This window comes from Telmatherina bonti (genome assembly GCF_933228915.1).
Source record: "Telmatherina bonti genome assembly, chromosome: 10".
Classification (NCBI taxonomy): Eukaryota; Metazoa; Chordata; class Actinopteri; order Atheriniformes; family Telmatherinidae; genus Telmatherina; species Telmatherina bonti.
Window position 1 is genome coordinate 39,465,752 of NC_136628.1, and position 22,320 is coordinate 39,488,071.

Consider the following 22,320-nt stretch of genomic DNA (forward strand, 5'->3'; position numbering starts at 1 on the left):
TTCCGCTGTGGAGCCTGGCGGCGCGTGACCCCGCCCTTTCCGCGCCGCGTACGGTTCGCAGCCGCAGTGCCATTGGCTGGGGGCCCTGTCGATCAACGGAGCGCCGCTTCTGATTGGCGGATTAAGTGCGTTTCAATAGTGGCCATCAGGGGGCGCCTTTCTTTGTGACAAACACGGAGCTCCACAGCTGATCAATATCTGATCAATCAGATAGTCAGGTTCAATCACTTTACAATATCTGATCAATCAGATAGTCAGGTTCAATCACTTTACAATATCTGATCAATCAGATAGTCAGGTTCAATCACTTTACAATATCTGATCAATCAGATAGTCAGGTTCAATCACTGTACAATATCTGATCACAGCAGTGGATCAATGATTATACTTCCACCAAATTATTTCACACACAGCAGCTCTGTTAAAGTGATCAATAGCATCCCGAGTACAAAGTTATAGGATACACACTTATGAAGCTGGGAATTGAGATCCAGCCCCGTTCAGATCCAGTTCTGGTTCTGGTGGGTCAGAAAAAACAAACAAAGGAGGTCCATGGTCAGGAAGCGGCCTGGTTCTGAACCTCATTACCAGTTATAATATCAGTGTGATGGCTGTGAAATAGGTAGTGGTTCTGATTACAGTCTTTGAATTGATCAACAACAAATTAGATATGATTGGATCAGTACCAGCTTAGCCCACACTGGACCTGCAAAGCCCCACTGACTTCCATTAAAACCACATATTTTCATCTCAGACTCATTACCCTCCCTGAGCCGTCACCTTATCGTGGTGGAGGGGTTTGTGTGTCCCGAAGATCCTAGCAGCTATGTTGTCTGGGGCTTTATGCCCCTGGTAGGGTCACCATGGCAAACAGGTGTCTAGGGGAGGAACCAGACAAAGCTATGCTCATAGACCTCTATGATGACTACAAACCTGGGGATAAAGGTTCCCTTGCCCGGACGCGGGCCTTCGCCCATGGGGCCCGGTCGGGCTCAGCCCGAAAGGGTTACATGGGCCCCACCTCTCGTGGGCTCACCATCTGCGGGAGGAGCCGTAGGGGTCGGGTGCACTGTGAGCTGGGCGGCAGCAAGGGGCGGGGTCCCTGGTGGTCCGATCCCCGGCTGCAGAAGCTGGCTCTAGGGACGTGGAACGTCACCTCTCTGGTGGGGAAGGAGCCTGAGCTTGTGCGCGAGGTTGAGCGGTTCCGACTAGATATAGTTGGACTCACCTCGACGCATGGCTTGGGCTCTGGAACCAGTACCCTCGAAAGGGGCTGGACCTTCTTCCACTCTGGAGTTGCTCATGGTGGGAGGCACCGAGCAGGTGTGGGCATTCTCATCAGCCCCCAGCTTGGTGCCTGCACGTTGGGGTTTACCCCGGTGGATGAAAGGGTAGTTTCCCTCCGCCTCCGGGTGGGGGGACGGGTCCTGACTGTTGTCTGTGCTTATGCACCGAACAGCAGTTCAGAGTACCCACCCTTTCTGGGGTCCTTGGAGGGAGTGCTGGAGGGTGCTCCTTCTGGGGACTCCATTGTTCTGCTGGGGGACTTCAATGCTCACGTGGGCAATGACAGTGCGACCTGGAGGGGAGGGATTGGGAGGCATGGTCCCCCCCCTCTGAACCCAAATGGTGTTTTGTTATTGGACTTCTGTGCTCGTCATGGATTGTCCATAACGAACACCATGTTCCAACATAAGAGTGTCCATATGTACACCTGGCATCAGGATTCCCTGGGTCGCAGTTCGATGATTGATTTTGTAGTCGTATCATCGGACCTGCGGCCACATGCCTTGGACACTCGGGTGAAGAGGGGGGCGGAGCTTCAACTGATCACCACCTGGTGGTGAGTTGGCTCAGATGGTGGGGGAGGAAGCCGGTCAGAGCTGGCAGGCCCAAACGTGTTGTGAGGGTCTGCTGGGAACGTCTGGCTGAGTCCCCCGTCAGAGCGAGCTTCAACACCCACCTTCAGCAGAGCTTCAACCATGTCCCGAGTGAGGCGGGGGACATTGAGTCCGAATGGGCTGTGTTCCGTGTCTCTATTGCTGAGGCGGCCAGCCAGAGCTGTGGCTGTAAGGTCGTTGGTGCCTGTCGTGGCGGTAATCCCAGGACTCGTTGGTGGACACCAGCAGTGAGGGATGCCGTCAAGCTGAAGAAGGAGTCCTATCGGGCATTCTTGGCCTGTGGGACTCTGGAGGCAGCTGATGGGTACCGACAGGCTAAGCAGCATGTGGCTTCGGCTGTCGCCAAGGCAAAAACTCGGGCATGGGAGGAGTTCGCGAGGCCATGGAGAAAGACTTCCGGACTGCTTTGAGGAGATTCTGGTCCACCATCCGGCGGCTCAGGAGGGGGAAGCAGTGCTCCATCAATACTGTGTACAGTGGAGGTGGGGAGCTGCTGACCTCAACTCGGGACGTTGTGGGTCGGTGGAAGGAATACTTCGAAGACCTCCTCAATCCTACCAACACGTCTTCCCATGAGGAAGCAGAGCTGGTGGACTCAGGGGTAGACTCTCCTATCTCTGGGGCTGAAGTCGCTGAGGTGGTCAAAAAGCTCCTTGGTGGCAAGGCCCCGGGGGTGGATGAGATCCGCCCGGAGTTCCTTAATGCTCTGGATGCTGTGGGGCTGTCCTGGCTGACACGCCTCTGCAGCATCGTGTGGACATCGGGGGCAGTACCGCTGGATTGGCAGACTGGGGTGGTGGTCCCCCTTTTTAAGAAGGGGGACCGGAGGGTGTGTTCCAATTACAGGGGAATCACACTCCTCAGCCTCCCTGGTAAGGTCTATTCAGGGGTCCTGGAGAAGAGGGTCCGCCGGATAGTCGAATCCCGGATTGAGGAGGAGCAGTGTGGTTTTCGTCCTGGTCGCGGAACAGTGGACCAGCTCTATACCCTCTTTGGGGTCCTGGAGGGGGCATGGGAGTTTGCCCAACCAGTCTACATGTGTTTTGTGGACCTGGAGAAGGCGTTCGACCATGTCCCCTGGGGGCTCCCATGGGGGCATTCATATTATTTAGATCCTGTTCGGCCATTTTTATTTTTATTCCGCCATACTTTGCCATGCTACTCATCCTGCGCCGTTCAGGTCACTTCAGTCGTTTACATCTCAAACCCTGCAGGTCCTTTGGGAGATGTGTGCTACAACTTTTGTCGTGTCAAAGCTTTGTAGTTTTTGAGATATTTAGCATTTTGTAAAATCTTAATTCAGCCTTGTGTTTTTGATGAAAGTCTTTCAAACCCACCGTGCATCAGACATTGCAAAAATTCAGCTCTGCTCATGGTCAGTTTTTGCATAATGGGCTGAAAACTGCTTCAACAGGGTTTCGGAGTGCTGCACCAGTTTGCAGTGTCCGGTTCATCAAGTTCCCGTCTCCATTGTCTTTCCTGCAACATGTTTGGCACGCTACTCCTCCCACACCTTTTGCCTCACTTCAACCATTCAAATATCAAACTGTTCAGCTGATTCAGGAGATATGTGCTATGGCTTTTGGTGTTTCTAACATGTAATCTTTTCAAGTTATTCACATTTTTGCCAAATGTTAAAATCCTCGAAACAGAATTCAGCTCAGTGATTGGTCCATTTTCTGCACCGGTACACAGGTACACATACAAGGCACGGATTCAAATGCAGCATTCAACATATAGCTCCATTGTCATTTGTCACTGTTGCTTGTGTGTTGGCGTGCAGCTCTGCAGGCTGCTCAATGTGAACTATTGGTCTCAGCTGCACACTTCAAGGAGCAAAGAAATTTATTTGCAAATGTCCCAGTTAAATATGAAGGATTTGTTCCAATAATACTCCCTGCAACATTTTAACACTTGGATAAATCTTCAACACTTTAAAAAAAGTTTTTCACATTGAACAAAGTCTGATATCTTTACTGGACTTTAGTTCAACCTTGCACATGTTTTTGCAGTCCCATTAATTACACACTGCTGGAAGTAAATGAAAAAAAGCGTTCCCATCCCAATTAGAAAAAATTTGAAGGCTTTTTCCAAGGTGCAATAAAGAGTGCTAGTGTTGTAGTGAGTAAGTCAGTGTGTTTCAATACAGAAATTCGTGGGTTCAATCCTGATGTGGGGCAATTAGAAAAATGATCAGTTGTGCTTTTTTTCCCCCCCAATTTCTGATACTTACACAATTTTATTTCAATCATTCAGCATAGTTCAATCAATGGGAATTCAAAGTTGCTATTATTTCAACAATAGCTGGTTCTAGTTCAATGTTAACATTTCATTTTCATTCCCTGGTTTCTATCGTAGACAGGTGGGGGAAATTCTGGGATTTTTGCAAGTTAGTTCTGGAGTTGTTGGAGCACCAGGAAGAGATCAAATCATTTCTTTGCATCAGAAACAACCTAACATTTCAAGAAAAGCTTCTTCGCCTGGTTTGTGACAAGTTAAAAAAAAGAATAAGAGAAAAAAGTTACCTGACAGTCAAAACCGAGGAAATAAAACAATGTGTTGAAACTTATCAGTATTTTTATTGACTTTTTAATTTCTTCAATGATCAGAACCTTTCAAATTACATTCACTTGGAATTGAATTTTCATTAAAAAAAAAACAACAATTGATCATTTCAGGATTGGAAACAGTTTCTGCTACTGTTGATCAATAACCTCCAATCAATTTGTAATCACTTTCCTGAATTTAGAATTTAAAATATTTAAAATTCATTTTTCAAGGATAAAACATATTTTTCAGGGAGAGGTCAGGCCGACTGTTCTGGCTCTGATGTGGCAGCGTGTGATTGGTCAGAGTGCGTTGAGGCCAGTCCCTTCTGCTTCCTTTACTTCTTTTAAAGCAATAAGTTCCTTTGAAATGGTGCTTCCGTCTGAAGAGACCACGCCCTCTTTCAGTCGAGAGGTGGAGCGTTTTCCAGACCTTCACATAAACAATTATCAGTAAAATTGATCAATTAGTAAACAAAGTAAATTTTCACGATGAATCTCTTTTCACAGGTAAAAAAGGTAAAAGTGCGAAACAAAATTTGGATATCTTGAGAGTAAAGAATAAAACAGTGGAAGTACAAAACCACACTGGAGAAATGAGACAGCAAACCTCTTTATGTGCTTAAGTTTCAACGGAATCAAGGCAGCATAGTAATGATCGAAAGACAGAGACTACGTTGTTTCCATGGGTATCTATAAATCTGAGTGAACTGTAGAGTTCCCCGAGGATCCATGTTGGGGCCCCTACTGTTTAACATCTAGATGCTCCCACTCACTCTAATCCTGAAAGGCAACTGTTTTAGCATAATTATGCTGATGACATTCACATTTACATAACCACCTCACCATGAGACTATAGACCATCTCAGTGATGTCACATTTTTGTTACAGCAAAATGTTAGCTGGCAGAACGCTCGCTTCTGGTATTGATGGATCATTTGCAAATTATTTTTTATCAACAAGGATGATGCAAGCAAAAACGTGCTTGTTGTTGCTCAAGACCTTCATTATTTACAAAAATCCAAAATTGCCATCTGACAGAGAATTTGCTTTCACATTTCGCTTACCAATTTACAAAGGTAATTTGCAATGACCTTGTTTCACAAGAGCGGAATTAAAATCAGGGTTTTATTAATGGTGACCGGATGGGAATCAGACCTCCAGCTGTGTAAAGTTCCCTAAACAAAGTCTTTCCTCTTCATGTCAAAGTAAATACCAGCAGACGCAGACAAAGTTAACATGATATGTTAATTATGTTATGTTTAGCACTTTGTTAGCAGTGGCTGTCAGAAAGTGCTTTATAAATAAAGTTGGCTTGGCTTGGCGTGATGTAGAAATGAGGGACACATCCGTGTTATATTTAGGAGTTAACGCTACTGTGGGAAATATTTTACAACTGTTTATTAACACCACAAAAGGAAATGAAAGTCTGTAACTTTTCATCAACGCTGAAACTTCCATATCAGCATTTCCAACGCAGTGAAGGCTGAATTTATCAAATATTCAGCCAACTTCATCATAGTCACGCTTATACTGATAGAAACCTCCAATTTCTTTGATCCTTAGCTGCTTAGAAGCAACAAAGTGCTGCTATCACAGCTGAAAAGCTCTTGTTATCTGGTTTGATGGCAGCAAGGCATGTCTCCTGTCAGTCAGGGTCAGCAGGCAGTCTGGAAAATGAAATCCATCATTGGGAAGCCAACTGGAATGTCCAAAGACAGAGAAGCTAGCTGTAGCAGCAGATTCCATAGCAGTACACCTGCTTTTCTTATATTTTTACCACCTACAAACATTGCGGATCTGCAAGTCACATGATCAGTAATGAAAGCTGAGAATGGTGTATGGTCCAACCCTATTAGAAAATAACAGCAAGAGGACATGTCCTAAGACTGAACCTTGGGGTATCCCCCATCTCACGTTAGCAGAAAAAGGTCATGTGTTGACTGCCAGCCTACCGTTTTTCCTCCACGTCCTCGATGGTGTCAGGCAGAGGCATGTTGAGCGTCTCGGGCAGGAAAAAGGCAAAACAGCTTGCCAGCACGGCGGCACCCCCATACACCATACTGGGTAGGACAGGAAGTACCTGGAGATGTCCAACAACCCAGTCAGTAAACTTCCTGTTCATGGATCGGCCTCTACGTTGATGACATGTCAGTGTCTAATAAACAGATTCGGTTTCGTAAACTCTCTGTTACCGTCTTTTAATGATACACAACTGTCATGACAGCGGTTCTGATTCTGGTTTAGAGGGTTTGGATGAGAGACTTTACCTCATCCAGGATCAGGACTGCTGGGGCTGCCATGCTTCCAACTCTCGCCATCATAGAGACAAAGCCCATTCCTGTCTGCCTGAAAGCACAACTCAGACATCATGCCACCAATCAGAAAACCTCTAGCGGTCAGCAGAGAAAGTTCTGGTCTGATCTGACAGCCAATCTCACCTTAGGACAGTTGGGTAGAGTTCTCCGGTGTACAGGTAGACTGTGGTGAAGGAGGCAGAGGTGAAGGCTTTACCCAGACAGGCCAGTGTGGTCCTGAGGGTCTGCATGTCTGCGGGGGGTGGACCAGATGGATCCAGGTCAGTATCAGAATCAGAATCTGGTTCGGCATGAGAATCAGGACCAGAATCTGGATCAGATTTCAAATGACATTCAGAATGGAAACAGGATCTGAATCAGGATCAGGATAAAAATAGAGATGAGAATCCGGATCAGGGAAGTAATAAGAATTAGGACCAGGAAGAAAATTAGGACCAGAATCTGGATCAGGATTAGAAAGTGATTCGGTATCAAGGCACTGTCAAGATGGGGATCAGGATCAGGATCAGGATCAGGATCGGGATCAGAACTGATCTACCTTGCGGGACGAAGATGTTGGCGAATATGATGACCGCCGACAGGAACAGACAGGAAACTTGAGTGACCCGCCTCCCCAAGTAACTGAGCATGCCCAGAGCCAGCAGTTTGGCGGGAATATCTACTGCTCCAAATATGATCTGCATCAGGTAAATACTCACCTGGAACAACCAACAACCAATTGGAAGGCACCTCAATATGAACCAGTCAATGAGAACCTGCGTCGGTGCAGGTGCATCTCCACGAGACTCACCCCGAATTTCTGTAAGTCCATTGCTAAACCGTAGTACGCAAAACTGGTGGAGAACCTGAGGACAGGTGAACACACAGGTACGGCTGAGTTCTATGAGCTGACAGCTTCTACGTGGAAAGAGATGAAAAGTAGAAACGAGAGGAAGTTTCTGACCAGACGGCGATCAGACAGATGGAGATGCGTCTTATTCCTGCAGTCTTCAACAGGTCGAACGCCGTGAACGTCGAACGGCTCGACTCTATTTCCTTCTTCATGTGAGAGTGGAGCACCTGCAGTCACATGATGCACAAGTCAGCCTCTGGTTGGACGATGAACGCTTTAGGTTAGGTTAGGTTACCTCTAACGTCAGCTTGTGGATCATCTCTGGTTTTCCGTTGATCCGAGCAACTCGGTGAAGACTTTTTAAAGCCTCCTCAGAGCGACGGTTCAGCACCAGCCACCGAGCTGACTCTGAATACCACCTGACCAATCAGAGAGAGAGAAACCACCACCTGACCAGTCAGAGAGAGAGAAACCACCACCTGACCAGTCAGAGAGAGAGAAACCACCACCTGACCAGTCAGAGAGAGAGAGAAACCACCACCTGACCAGTCAGAGAGAGAGAAACCACCACCTGACCAGTCAGAGAGAGAGAAACCACCACCTGACCAATCAGAGAGAGAGAGAAACCACCACCTGACCAGTCAGAGAGAGAGAAACCACCACCTGACCAGTCAGAGAGAGAGAAACCACCACCTGACCAATCAGAGAGAGAGAAACCACCACCTGACCAGTCAGAGAGAGAGAAACCACCACCTGACCAGTCAGAGAGAGAGAAACCACCACCTGACCAGTCAGAGAGAGAGAGAAACCACCACCTGACCAGTCAGAGAGAGAGAAACCACCACCTGACCAGTCAGAGAGAGAGAGAAACCACCACCTGACCAGTCAGAGAGAGAGAGAAACCACCACCTGACCAGTCAGAGAGAGAGAGAAACCACCACCTGACCAGTCAGAGAGAGAGAGAAACCACCACCTGACCAGTCAGAGAGAGAGAAACCACCACCTGACCAGTCAGAGAGAGAGAGAAACCACCACCTGACCAGTCAGAGAGAGAGAAACCACCACCTGACCAGTCAGAGAGAGAGAGAAACCACCACCTGACCAGTCAGAGAGAGAGAGAAACCACCACCTGACCAGTCAGAGAGAGAGAGAAACCACCACCTGACCAGTCAGAGAGAGAGAGAAACCACCACCTGACCAGTCAGAGAGAGAGAAACCACCACCTGACCAGTCAGAGAGAGAGAAACCACCACCTGACCAGTCAGAGAGAGAGAAACCACCACCTGACCAGTCAGAGAGAGAGAAACCACCACCTGACCAGTCAGAGAGAGAGAAACCACCACCTGACCAGTCAGAGAGAGAGAGAAACCACCACCTGACCAGTCAGAGAGAGAGAGAAACCACCACCTGACCAGTCAGAGAGAGAGAGAAACCACCACCTGACCAGTCAGAGAGAGAGAAACCACCACCTGACCAGTCAGAGAGAGAGAGAAACCACCACCTGACCAGTCAGAGAGAGAGAAACCACCACCTGACCAGTCAGAGAGAGAGAAACCACCACCTGACCAGTCAGAGAGAGAGAGAAACCACCACCTGACCAGTCAGAGAGAGAGAAACCACCACCTGACCAATCAGAGAGAGAGAAACCACCACCTGACCAGTCAGAGAGAGAGAGAAACCACCACCTGACCAGTCAGAGAGAGAGAAACCACCACCTGACCAATCAGAGAGAGAGAAACCACCACCTGACCAGTCAGAGAGAGAGAGAAACCACCACCTGACCAGTCAGAGAGAGAGAAACCACCACCTGACCAGTCAGAGAGAGAGAGAAACCACCACCTGACCAGTCAGAGAGAGAGAAACCACCACCTGACCAATCAGAGAGAGAGAAACCACCACCTGACCAGTCAGAGAGAGAGAGAAACCACCACCTGACCAGTCAGAGAGAGAGAAACCACCACCTGACCAGTCAGAGAGAGAGAAACCACCACCTGACCAATCAGAGAGAGAGAAACCACCACCTGACCAGTCAGAGAGAGAGAGAAACCACCACCTGACCAGTCAGAGAGAGAGAAACCACCACCTGACCAGTCAGAGAGAGAGAGAAACCACCACCTGACCAGTCAGAGAGAGAGAGAAACCACCACCTGACCAGTCAGAGAGAGAGAAACCACCACCTGACCAGTCAGAGAGAGAGAAACCACCACCTGACCAGTCAGAGAGAGAGAGAAACCACCACCTGACCAGTCAGAGAGAGAGAAACCACCACCTGACCAGTCAGAGAGAGAGAAACCACCACCTGACCAGTCAGAGAGAGAGAAACCACCACCTGACCAGTCAGAGAGAGAGAAACCACCACCTGACCAGTCAGAGAGAGAGAGAAACCACCACCTGACCAGTCAGAGAGAGAGAAACCACCACCTGACCAGTCAGAGAGAGAGAAACCACCACCTGACCAGTCAGAGAGAGAGAAACCACCACCTGACCAGTCAGAGAGAGAGAAACCACCACCTGACCAGTCAGAGAGAGAGAAACCACCACCTGACCAATCAGAGAGAGAGAAACCACCACCTGACCAATCAGAGAGAGAGAAACCACCACCTGACCAATCAGAGAGAGAGAAACCACCACCTGACCAGTCAGAGAGAGAGAAACCACCACCTGACCAGTCAGAGAGAGAGAGACCACCACCTGACCAGTCAGAGAGAGAGAGAAACCACCACCTGACCAGTCAGAGAGAGAGAAACCACCACCTGACCAGTCAGAGAGAGAGAAACCACCACCTGACCAATCAGAGAGAGAGAAACCACCACCTGACCAGTCAGAGAGAGAGAAACCACCACCTGACCAATCAGAGAGAGAGAAACCACCACCTGACCAGTCAGAGAGAGAGAAACCACCACCTGACCAATCAGAGAGAGAGAGAAACCACCACCTGACCAGTCAGAGAGAGAGAAACCACCACCTGACCAGTCAGAGAGAAAGAAACCACCACCTGACCAGTCAGAGAGAGAGAAACCACCACCTGACCAGTCAGAGAGAGAGAAACCACCACCTGACCAGTCAGAGAGAGAGAAACCACCACCTGACCAATCAGAGAGAGAGAAACCACCACCTGACCAGTCAGAGAGAGAGAAACCACCACCTGACCAGTCAGAGAGAGAGAGAAACCACCACCTGACCAGTCAGAGAGAGAGAGAAACCACCACCTGACCAGTCAGAGAGAGAGAGAAACCACCACCTGACCAGTCAGAGAGAGAGAGAAACCACCACCTGACCAGTCAGAGAGAGAGAAACCACCACCTGACCAGTCAGAGAGAGAGAGAAACCACCACCTGACCAGTCAGAGAGAGAGAAACCACCACCTGACCAGTCAGAGAGAGAGAAACCACCACCTGACCAGTCAGAGAGAGAGAGAAACCACCACCTGACCAGTCAGAGAGAGAGAAACCACCACCTGACCAGTCAGAGAGAGAGAAACCACCACCTGACCAATCAGAGAGAGAGAAACCACCACCTGACCAGTCAGAGAGAGAGAAACCACCACCTGACCAGTCAGAGAGAGAGAGAAACCACCACCTGACCAGTCAGAGAGAGAGAGAAACCACCACCTGACCAGTCAGAGAGAGAGAGAAACCACCACCTGACCAGTCAGAGAGAGAGAGAAACCACCACCTGACCAGTCAGAGAGAGAGAGAAACCACCACCTGACCAGTCAGAGAGAGAGAAACCACCACCTGACCAGTCAGAGAGAGAGAAACCACCACCTGACCAGTCAGAGAGAGAGAAACCACCACCTGACCAATCAGAGAGAGAGAAACCACCACCTGACCAGTCAGAGAGAGAGAAACCACCACCTGACCAGTCAGAGAGAGAGAAACCACCACCTGACCAGTCAGAGAGAGAGAGAAACCACCACCTGACCAGTCAGAGAGAGAGAAACCACCACCTGACCAGTCAGAGAGAGAGAAACCACCACCTGACCAGTCAGAGAGAGAGAAACCACCACCTGACCAGTCAGAGAGAGAGAGAAACCACCACCTGACCAGTCAGAGAGAGAGAAACCACCACCTGACCAGTCAGAGAGAGAGAAACCACCACCTGACCAGTCAGAGAGAGAGAAACCACCACCTGACCAGTCAGAGAGAGAGAGAAACCACCACCTGACCAGTCAGAGAGAGAGAAACCACCACCTGACCAGTCAGAGAGAGAGAAACCACCACCTGACCAGTCAGAGAGAGAGAGAAACCACCACCTGACCAGTCAGAGAGAGAGAAACCACCACCTGACCAGTCAGAGAGAGAGAAACCACCACCTGACCAGTCAGAGAGAGAGAAACCACCACCTGACCAGTCAGAGAGAGAGAAACCACCACCTGACCAGTCAGAGAGAGAGAGAAACCACCACCTGACCAGTCAGAGAGAGAGAAACCACCACCTGACCAGTCAGAGAGAGAGAAACCACCACCTGACCAGTCAGAGAGAGAGAGAAACCACCACCTGACCAATCAGAGAGAGAGAAACCACCACCTGACCAATCAGAGAGAGAGAAACCACCACCTGACCAGTCAGAGAGAGAGAAACCACCACCTGACCAGTCAGAGAGAGAGAAACCACCACCTGACCAATCAGAGAGAGAGAAACCACCACCTGATCAGTCAGAGAGAGAGAAACCACCACCTGACCAGTCAGAGAGAGAGAAACCACCACCTGACCAGTCAGAGAGAGAGAAACCACCACCTGACCAGTCAGAGAGAGAGAAACCACCACCTGACCAGTCAGAGAGAGAGAGAAACCACCACCTGACCAGTCAGAGAGAGAGAGAAACCACCACCTGACCAGTCAGAGAGAGAGAAACCACCACCTGACCAGTCAGAGAGAGAGAAACCACCACCTGACCAGTCAGAGAGAGAGAGAAACCACCACCTGACCAGTCAGAGAGAGAGAAACCACCACCTGACCAGTCAGAGAGAGAGAAACCACCACCTGACCAATCAGAGAGAGAGAAACCACCACCTGACCAGTCAGAGAGAGAGAAACCACCACCTGACCAGTCAGAGAGAGAGAAACCACCACCTGACCAGTCAGAGAGAGAGAAACCACCACCTGACCAATCAGAGAGAGAGAGAAACCACCACCTGACCAATCAGAGAGAGAGAAACCACCACCTGACCAGTCAGAGAGAGAGAAACCACCACCTGACCAGTCAGAGAGAGAGAAACCACCACCTGACCAGTCAGAGAGAGAGAAACCACCACCTGACCAGTCAGAGAGAGAGAGAAACCACCACCTGACCAATCAGAGAGAGAGAAACCACCACCTGACCAATCAGAGAGAGAGAAACCACCACCTGACCAGTCAGAGAGAGAGAAACCACCACCTGACCAGTCAGAGAGAGAGAAACCACCACCTGACCAATCAGAGAGAGAGAAACCACCACCTGACCAGTCAGAGAGAGAGAGAAACCACCACCTGACCAGTCAGAGAGAGAGAAACCACCACCTGACCAGTCAGAGAGAGAGAGAAACCACCACCTGACCAGTCAGAGAGAGAGAGAAACCACCACCTGACCAGTCAGAGAGAGAGAGAAACCACCACCTGACCAGTCAGAGAGAGAGAGAAACCACCACCTGACCAGTCAGAGAGAGAGAAACCACCACCTGACCAGTCAGAGAGAGAGAGAAACCACCACCTGACCAGTCAGAGAGAGAGAAACCACCACCTGACCAGTCAGAGAGAGAGAAACCACCACCTGACCAATCAGAGAGAGAGAGAAACCACCACCTGACCAGTCAGAGAGAGAGAGAAACCACCACCTGACCAGTCAGAGAGAGAGAAACCACCACCTGACCAGTCAGAGAGAGAGAAACCACCACCTGACCAATCAGAGAGAGAGAAACCACCACCTGACCAGTCAGAGAGAGAGAGAAACCACCACCTGACCAGTCAGAGAGAGAGAAACCACCACCTGACCAATCAGAGAGAGAGAAACCACCACCTGACCAGTCAGAGAGAGAGAAACCACCACCTGACCAGTCAGAGAGAGAGAAACCACCACCTGACCAGTCAGAGAGAGAGAGAAACCACCACCTGACCAGTCAGAGAGAGAGAAACCACCACCTGACCAGTCAGAGAGAGAGAAACCACCACCTGACCAGTCAGAGAGAGAGAAACCACCACCTGACCAGTCAGAGAGAGAGAGAGCTACAACCACCCAACCAATCAGAGGAAAGAAGGAAATGTGACGAACGAATCAGAGCCCTGAGGAGGCGGAGTCTGTTAATTCTATCTCGCTGTTGTCATGCCAACAACTATGCAGGGTTCTTATTGATTATTTAAAAGTCTGACTGGTGAAATGAGCAAATCAGAGAACCGTACACACCTGATGGATTAAAACTGACCAATCACAGCAGAGAATCACCCAATCACCTCCTGAAGGACTGAAAGCACCAACAGACGTATTCTACAAACCAGCACTGACCAGCTGTAAGCAAAATACAGGAAGTGGGGCGCACAGACGAAGACCTGCAGCTTCCTCCAGTCTCTCAGCCAATAGGCAAGCCCGGCCAGGATCATCTGACCAAACGTGAAGAAGAAGGAGGTGAGCGTGCCCACGAGTGTCCTGGCTTTGGTTGGAATCCACTCCACCTCTGACACAAAGCAGGAGGACAGGTCAACAGGTCAACAGGTCGTCAAGCAGGTAAAATACTGGACAGGTAAACCAGTACTTAGTGAGACTCCGTTGAGGATGATTCCGGACACTGCCATCCCACTCAGAAACCTGAAAATGCAGTACGCGGTGTAGGACGGTGAGAGGGCGGAGCTACAGCCGAGCACGGCCACCTGCAGGTAGGACCAGATGAGGACAGACCGCCGTCCAAACCTACAGGAAAAACGGAGGTCTGACTAACCTGCGTGTGCACGTAGATCGCCACAAACAGATGAAACTCACCTGTCTGACAGGCCGCCATAGATAATAGCTCCTGTTAAGACTCCGCCCATGTAGATGGTCTGAATCATCTGTTTGAGAGGACGCAGCGAACACACCAGGTCCCACTGGGACGCAACATAAATATTAATCACGCTCAATATTCAAATATGCAAAAAATTTTTATCAAACTAATCATGCTCATTTACATACAGCAACTCATTAACATAACATCGATAAATATTCACCACATTGTTCCATGATGTAAGATGATTATTAATATTCATTCATTCATTTTCCAAACCGCTTAATCCAATTCAGGGTGGCGGGGAAGCTGGAGCCTATCCCAGCCGGCTTTGGGCGACAGGCAGGGTACACCCTGGACAGCTCGCCAGTCCATCGCAGACGAACAACCACTCACGCTCACACTCATTCCTAGGGACAATTTAGAGTGACCAATTAACCTATCATGCATGTGTTTGGATGGTGGGAGGAAGCCGGAGTACCTGGAGAGAACCCACACGTACACGGGGAGAACATGCAAACTCCACACAGAAAGGCCACTGACCAAACCAGCCAAGGATTGAACCAGCGACCTTCTTGCTGTGAGGCCACAGTGCTAACCACTGCGCCACCGTGCAGCCCATTATTATTAATATTCATAGTTCTTATTATTGGCACATAATCATCAGCATTATTTTATATTAATCGTTTAGAAATGTCGATCAGATTTGACAATATTAGTAATAATGAATATTAATCATAATTTATTTCCATTATGTTAATCTGCCTTTAATATTCATCAGTCGGATTAATTAGCAATCAGTGAAATAACAGAAATGATGAATCATGTGTTCATTTGTCATATAAATGTTCATCATTTATATCAGTTGACCTCATTAATATTCATGAACTGTTACCTCTGAAACCGTGGTGGCGGAGAACTCGGCTCGGTCGTAAGTCCATCCGTCCAGGCAGCCTTCAGTCTGCAGCTGGCTGACGTTCAGCGAGCTGTTGGAGTCCAGCAGGCGCCACTGAGGCTCCACGTACCTGCTCAGAGCAACAGGAAGTGATGTCAGAGGTAGGTTACGCTCAGCGGAAACGGTCCAATCAGAAGGCAGCAGTACCTTCTGCAGCGGTCCAGCCTGTCTCCAGAAGGATCTGGAGGAATGAACACTTTCAGCAGCTGCTTCTGGTCTACCTGAAATGACCAATCACAGCACACTGTCAGGCCAAGCAGCCAATCAGAGTCACGTGCTGAACTGCGCGGAAGCTTACCTGGTAGGTGAGCGACAGGTTGTGCAGGCTCTGATTGGCCGGGAGTCTGCAGTGGTGGGCGGGGATTCCGGAGACGAAGTTGTTGAGCAGGTTCTGACTCGCCATCATCAGACCCGGGAAGCTGATCAGGGTCACATGGAGCCACTGGTACCGTCCAAACCCGCCCACCTGTGCACCCAATCACAGCATGGTTACACACCTGCACAGGTGTCTTCATGCAGTTTGTTCACGGCAGAAAACCATCTCACCTGGTCCAACAGGTCGGTGAAGCCCATGTTAACAACACAATGTCCTCACAATGTCAGGTCCATCAGAACTTAGCTGATAACAGAACACACAAACACACAACCAGAGATTTCCAAAACCTTCCAAAACCTTCCAAAACCGGTCCAAACCCCGGAACGTCAGCTTTGTCCCGCTCCGCTGCAGGAACCTGCAGCTGTTTTACTCCCAAGTTGTGAAATCTGGGGTCTGGTGAGAGTTCTTAAAGGATTACAGGACGAGGAAAAGAGGATTGGAAACTGGTACTTACAGTCCGAAGGCTGGACGGACAACAGGAGGACTGGTTGGACGGACGGGTGGACGACTGTCTGGACAGACGACTGGGTGGACGGCTGGATGGACGGACGACAGGACGACAGGACGACTGGGTGGACGGCTGGATGGACGGACGACAGGACGACTGGATGGACGGCTGGATGGACGGACGACAGGACGACTGGGTGGACGACTGGATGGAAGGACGACAGGACGACTGGATGGACGGCTGGATGGAAGGACGACAGGACGACTGGATGGACGGCTGGATGGACGACTGGATGGACGGACGACAGGACGACTGGGTGGACGGCTGGATGGACGGACGACAGGACGACTGGGTGGACGACTGGATGGACGGACGACTGGGTGGACGACTGGATGGATGGACGACAGGACGACTGGGTGGACGACTGGATGGACGGACGACAGGACGACTGGGTGGACGACTGGGTGGACGACTGGATGGACGGACGACAGGACGACTGGGTGGACGACTGGGTGGACGACTGGATGGACGGACGACTGGGTGGACGACTGGATGGACGGACGACAGTACGACTGGGTGGACGACTGGATGGACGGACGACTGGGTGGACGACTGGATGGACGGACGACTGGGTGGACGGCTGGATGGACGGACGACAGGACGACTGGGTGGACGACTGGGTGGACGACTGGATGGACGGACGACTGGGTGGACGACTGGATGGACGGACGACAGGACGACTGGGTGGACGACTGGATGGACGGACGACTGGGTGGACGACTGGATGGACGGACGACTGGGTGGACGACTGGATGGACGGACGACAGGACGACTGGGTGGACGACTGGATGGACGGACGACTGGGTGGACGACTGGATGGACGGACGACTGGGTGGACGACTGGGTGGACGACTGGGTGGACGACTGGATGACTGTCTGGACGGAGGGAGGGACGTCTGAAGGGACGAAGGGAGGGAGCAGCAGAGAATAGATGACTGAACATTAATGATTGAAAGGACAGTGAGCAGCTGTCTGATGGGACATCAGAGATCTGATTATAGATCAGTTACCTGCAGTTGATCAGAAGGATCAATAAGGATCAATCTGAACTTTCATCTCGTCCAGAAATAAGAAAGTTTCACAACTATTTTATTAGTTTTCTTTTGGCTAACAGGCACACACACACACACACACACACACACACACACACAGCTGGAGGACTGCTTTGTTTTCATGTTCCCGCTCCTCGCTGAGATTTTCTGTTCTGGAATCTTCTGAAGTGAAACTGAGTCAATAACGGTCTCTGCAGGATTCAGACATCTGGACACATGTCCCATGACACGTGTCCCGTGACGTGGTCCTGGACACGTGTCCTTGACACGTGTCCCGTGACGTGGTCCTGGACACGTGTCCCGTGACGTGGTCCTGGACACATGTCCCATGACACGTGTCCCGTGACGTGGTCCTGGACACGTGTCCCGTGACGTGGTCCTGGACACATGTCCTTGACACGTGTCCCGTGACGTGGTCCTGGACACATGTCCTTGACACGTGTCCCGTGACGTGGTCCTGGACACGTGTCCCGTGACGTGGTCCTGGACACATGTCCTTGACACGTGTCCCGTGACGTGGTCCTGGACACGTGTCCCATGAAAAGGTGTAATTCGGACAGAGTGGGTCTGGGTGGAATCCAGGTGAGACAGGACCTGGTTCTCGTGTCCCATCGCTGTGTTCATCATGACTCGACAGTCTGTGGAAGATTAACATGAGGTAAAGTTTAAACCGTCCTCGGACCAAACTCCGGGTCCACCTGCATTCTGCTGACCTCCTGGTTAATCATCCTGGTCTCACATCCGTCCCGATCAATACGTCCAATGATCAGGTTTTCATTCTGTCGCGTCAAATGAGATACTTGCAGAACCACCCGGCCCAGTGACACCGGAACCAGGACCGGTACACGGTAAAAACCAGTTTCACAAGTTCGGACTCAACAGTTTCAGGTGTAAAGTATTTATTTACAGATTATTTACAGATTTAGGGTTTGTCCTTGAAAGCACCGTGGTGTGTTTATGGACACCTGAACTAAATTAAAAAAGGACTTAACAACATATGTTGTAGTAGTCCATCTGTACACTTATACTCTATTATGCTTCTACTACCCCCCCCCTGTCTCGGGGGGGGGGGGGGGGGGTATATATATATATATGTATATATATATATATATATATATATATATATATATATATATATATATATATATATATGTGGAGAATGAGAGGGCTAAGATCCTCTGGGACTTCCAGATCCAGACAGATAAAATGGTGGTGGCCAACCAAGCAGACAAAGTGATCATGGAGAAGCAGCAGAGGAAAGCCGTAGTGATCGATGGATCCATCCCCAATGATGGAAATATCAGGAAAAGGGAGAAACTGGAGAAGTACCAAGACCTCAAGGAAGACCTGGAGAAGGCCTGGAGGGTGGAAGCAGCAGTAGTACCCATAGTGATGGGAGCACTGGGGGCCGTGTCCATTGGAGGTTGTGTATAAATAATCTCCCTCTCTCCCTCCTACATCAACCCAAGTCCTTCTAACGCTAATACCAAAACCAAAAAAAGATTTAATCCTCATCAACAACTGGTGCCCCATTTGCCTTCTTTATAAGGATTATACAGTTTTTACATTAATTTTTGCTAAAAAGTATAAAATAGTCTTGGACCACATAATTGATGAGACTCAATCTGGATTCTGGACAGACAAATCTCAAACAGTATCAGATTAGTGTTAGAGTTAATTGATTACTCAGATCTATGGTCTGATGAAAGTCTCATCCATTTTTTAGATTTTTTCAAGGCCTTCCAAAGGATCGAACACAGATTTATATTCCATGCTCTAAAGAAATTGGGATTTGGTTCATATTTTAACAGTGCTTTCAAAACAATACATTCAAACAGAAACTGCTCCATAACACTGTATGCTGGTACCTTCTCTCGCTTTTTCTTTAAGGGAGGTGTCCAGCAGGGATGCCCCATATCACCTTATCTATTTTTACTTTGTTGTCAGCTTACTGACTATATAAAAATGAGCCCTTTAAAATGCATCTCAGTCACAGACGGGGAAATTGTCATCAGCCACTTAGCCGATGACGCTGCATTATTCTCAAAAGATCTTTCTCAGATGCCCTTAGTGATTAATTTGATAGCTCATTTCTCTGTTGCATCTGGACTGTGTCTGAACATAAAGAAATGTAAATTGTTTGCTTTAAAACAGGGGTTTTTGTTGTTTCCCTCTACCAACACAGCTGATTCAAATCAAATGGATCCAGCAGCTTCTTGTCAGCCGATCGTTGAATTTTGGTCAGGTGGGTCACAGTATGGAGACAACAAAACCCTGCAGAGTTGCGGCCCTCCAGGACTGGAGTTTGACACCTGTGCTTTAAAACATTCCTGTGATTGCCAACATGCCAGTAAAAGACACTATGACCAACTTAGGAATTGTCAACTCTAAAAACTCAGAAATCAGATGCTATTTAAATTTTGATCTGATTTTTGATAAAACACCCCAAAAAATTCAATCAATGGCTCCAAAGAGATTTATCCTTGAGAGGTAAGTCCTATTAACCAAAGCTGAGGGCTTATCGCGTCTTATCTATGCTGCTCTATCTCTCCATGTTAACAAAATGACCCGAAAAAAGTTGACAAGATTCTATTTAACTTTGTATGGAAAAATAAAAATATCATTTTAAAAATCTGCAATAATGAACTCATATAATAAGGGTGAGCTTAACCTTTAAAACTTTCACACTCTGAATAATACTTTTAAAAATAAATGGTCTCAAACATTTCTTTAATAACTCACCTTCAATTTGGATCTTTATACCCAATTCCATCTTTTGAGGCTTGAACTTTCTTTTACCCTGTGATTATAATATGGAAAAAATCCCCTCAAAACTCTCTTATTACCACAAACAGATGCTTCTTTCCTGGTCGCAAATTTGTGACATAGACACTACATTTGGAACAATAAAGACATCACATACAGAAACAAATCATTATTTTACCCATCTTGGTTTACTTGCAACATACTCTTGGTTCATCAATTATTCAATCCTGACGGTCACTGATGACATATCAAGAATAAATGAAAGAAGGCTGTTTTAGTAACCTGCTTAATATGTGGGCCAAAGGACAGGTCAGGGTCAAATATTACTCCAAGGTTTCTCACTGTAGCACTGGAAGCTAAAGTAATGCCATCCAGGTTCATTACAAAACCGGAAAATTTAGCTCTGAGTTTTTCAGATCCAACGAGAATTACTTCAGTCTTATCTGAGTTTAAGAGGAGAAAATTTCTAGACATCCAAGTCTTTATGTCTATGAGACAATTTTGTAGCCTATTGGGCTGATTTGTTTCATCTGGTTTAAAGGATAAGTATATCTGAGTATCATCTGCATAACAATGAAAGTTTATTCCATGCTGTCTAATAATTTTGCCTAAAGGGAGCATATATAGCGTGAAGAGTACTGGTCCAAGTACAGAACCTTGAGGAACTCCATGACTTACTGTAGTTTGGGAGGAGGACTTGTCATTTACATGAACAAACTGAAGTCTATCAGATAAATATGATTTAAACCAGCTTAACGCTGTACCTGTAATTCCAATCACCTGTTCTAGTCTCTGTAACAGAATGTTATGATCGACTGTATCAAATGCAGCACTAAGATCAAGCAAGATAAGTACGGACACAAGTCCTTTGTCTGAGGCCATAAGAAGGTCATTAGTAACTTTCACCAATGCTGTCTCAGTGCTATGATGAGCTCTAAATCCTGACTGAAACTCCTCGCATAAATTATTTCTGCTCAGGTGGGCATGTAGCTGAGCTGAAACTATTTTCTCCAGAATTTTGGACATAAACGGGAGGTTAGATATAGGTCTATAATTTGCTATCACCTCTGGATCCAGAGATTGCTTTTTAAGTAAAGGCTTGATTACAGCAGTTTTAAATGATTGTGGTACATATCCTGTCACTAAAGACATATTGATAATATTTAGTAGTGATGTATTAATTAAAGGGAAAATGTCCTTAAAGAGGCTCGTTGGGAGAGGGTCTAAGATACAGGTGGATGGTTTAGATGAAGCTATTATTTTAGTTAATTCAGAGGGTTGGACAGGACAGAAACTATTTAGACACAAGTCAGATCCTGGTTCTAAGGATGCTTTGGAGACCACAACAGGCTCAACATTATAGGTAGAAGGAAGAATATTGTGGATTTGATCTCTAATAGTGTCAATTTTATTGCTGAAAAAATACATGAAATCCTCACAGCTAAGTGAGGAAGGAATACATGGCTCCACAGCGCTCCGGCTCCTAGTAAGCCTGGCTACAGTGCTGAAAAGAAACCGAGGGTTGTTTTTGTTTTCCTCTATCAATGATGAATAATAAGCTGTTCTTGCCGTACGTAAGGCTTTTTTGTATACGATTAAACTTTCTTTCCAGGTTAAGTGAGACTCCTCTAGTCCTGATGAACGCCATCTGTTTTCCAAACGCCTTGATGCCTGTTTTAGAGCTCGAAGCTGGGAATTAAACCAGGGAGCCTTCATAATCTTACCTAATTTCTTCTTCTTTAGGGGTGCAACATTATCCAAGGTTGTATGCATTGAAGCTGTTATAGTATCAGCATGTTGATCAATCTGAGCAGGAGTAAGGCTTAAAGGGGAACTCTCAGTCATGCTAACACATGGTAGAGGGGAAAAAACTGATTCAATTGATTGTTTAAATTTTGTAATATTATTGTCTGATAAACATCTACTATAGTAGAATTTATTTTTGGTCAGTGAGTAATCAAATAAAGTGAATTCAAAGGTTAATAAGAAGTGATCGGACAAGATAGGGTTTTGAGGAAAAACTTTGAGTATGATAGAGTGGGACACTCTGGAGGGATATTGTTGGGTTGATTGTCTCTTTCCACAGATCTCCGGTCAGAGAAATGGGCACAGAG

The 22,320-nt window shown here is 47.8% G+C and overlaps 1 protein-coding gene across 1 annotated transcript; it reads right to left on the reverse strand.

The window, feature by feature from the left end:
• Positions 1–4,590: 4,590 nt before the first annotated feature.
• On the reverse strand, positions 4,591–16,077 carry oatx (organic anion transporter X; the record flags this gene model as incomplete). Its single annotated transcript, XM_079247597.1, has 15 exons — positions 4,591–4,880; positions 6,403–6,530; positions 6,718–6,796; positions 6,889–6,997; positions 7,304–7,463; positions 7,556–7,610; positions 7,709–7,824; positions 7,893–8,016; positions 14,078–14,246; positions 14,325–14,479; positions 14,549–14,652; positions 15,445–15,574; positions 15,652–15,725; positions 15,803–15,970; positions 16,051–16,077. 15 exons carry the CDS (start codon positions 16,075–16,077, stop codon positions 4,751–4,753), a joined length of 1,728 nt encoding a protein of 575 aa, XP_079103723.1. The 3' UTR covers positions 4,591–4,750.
• Positions 16,078–22,320: the final 6,243 nt, after the last annotated feature.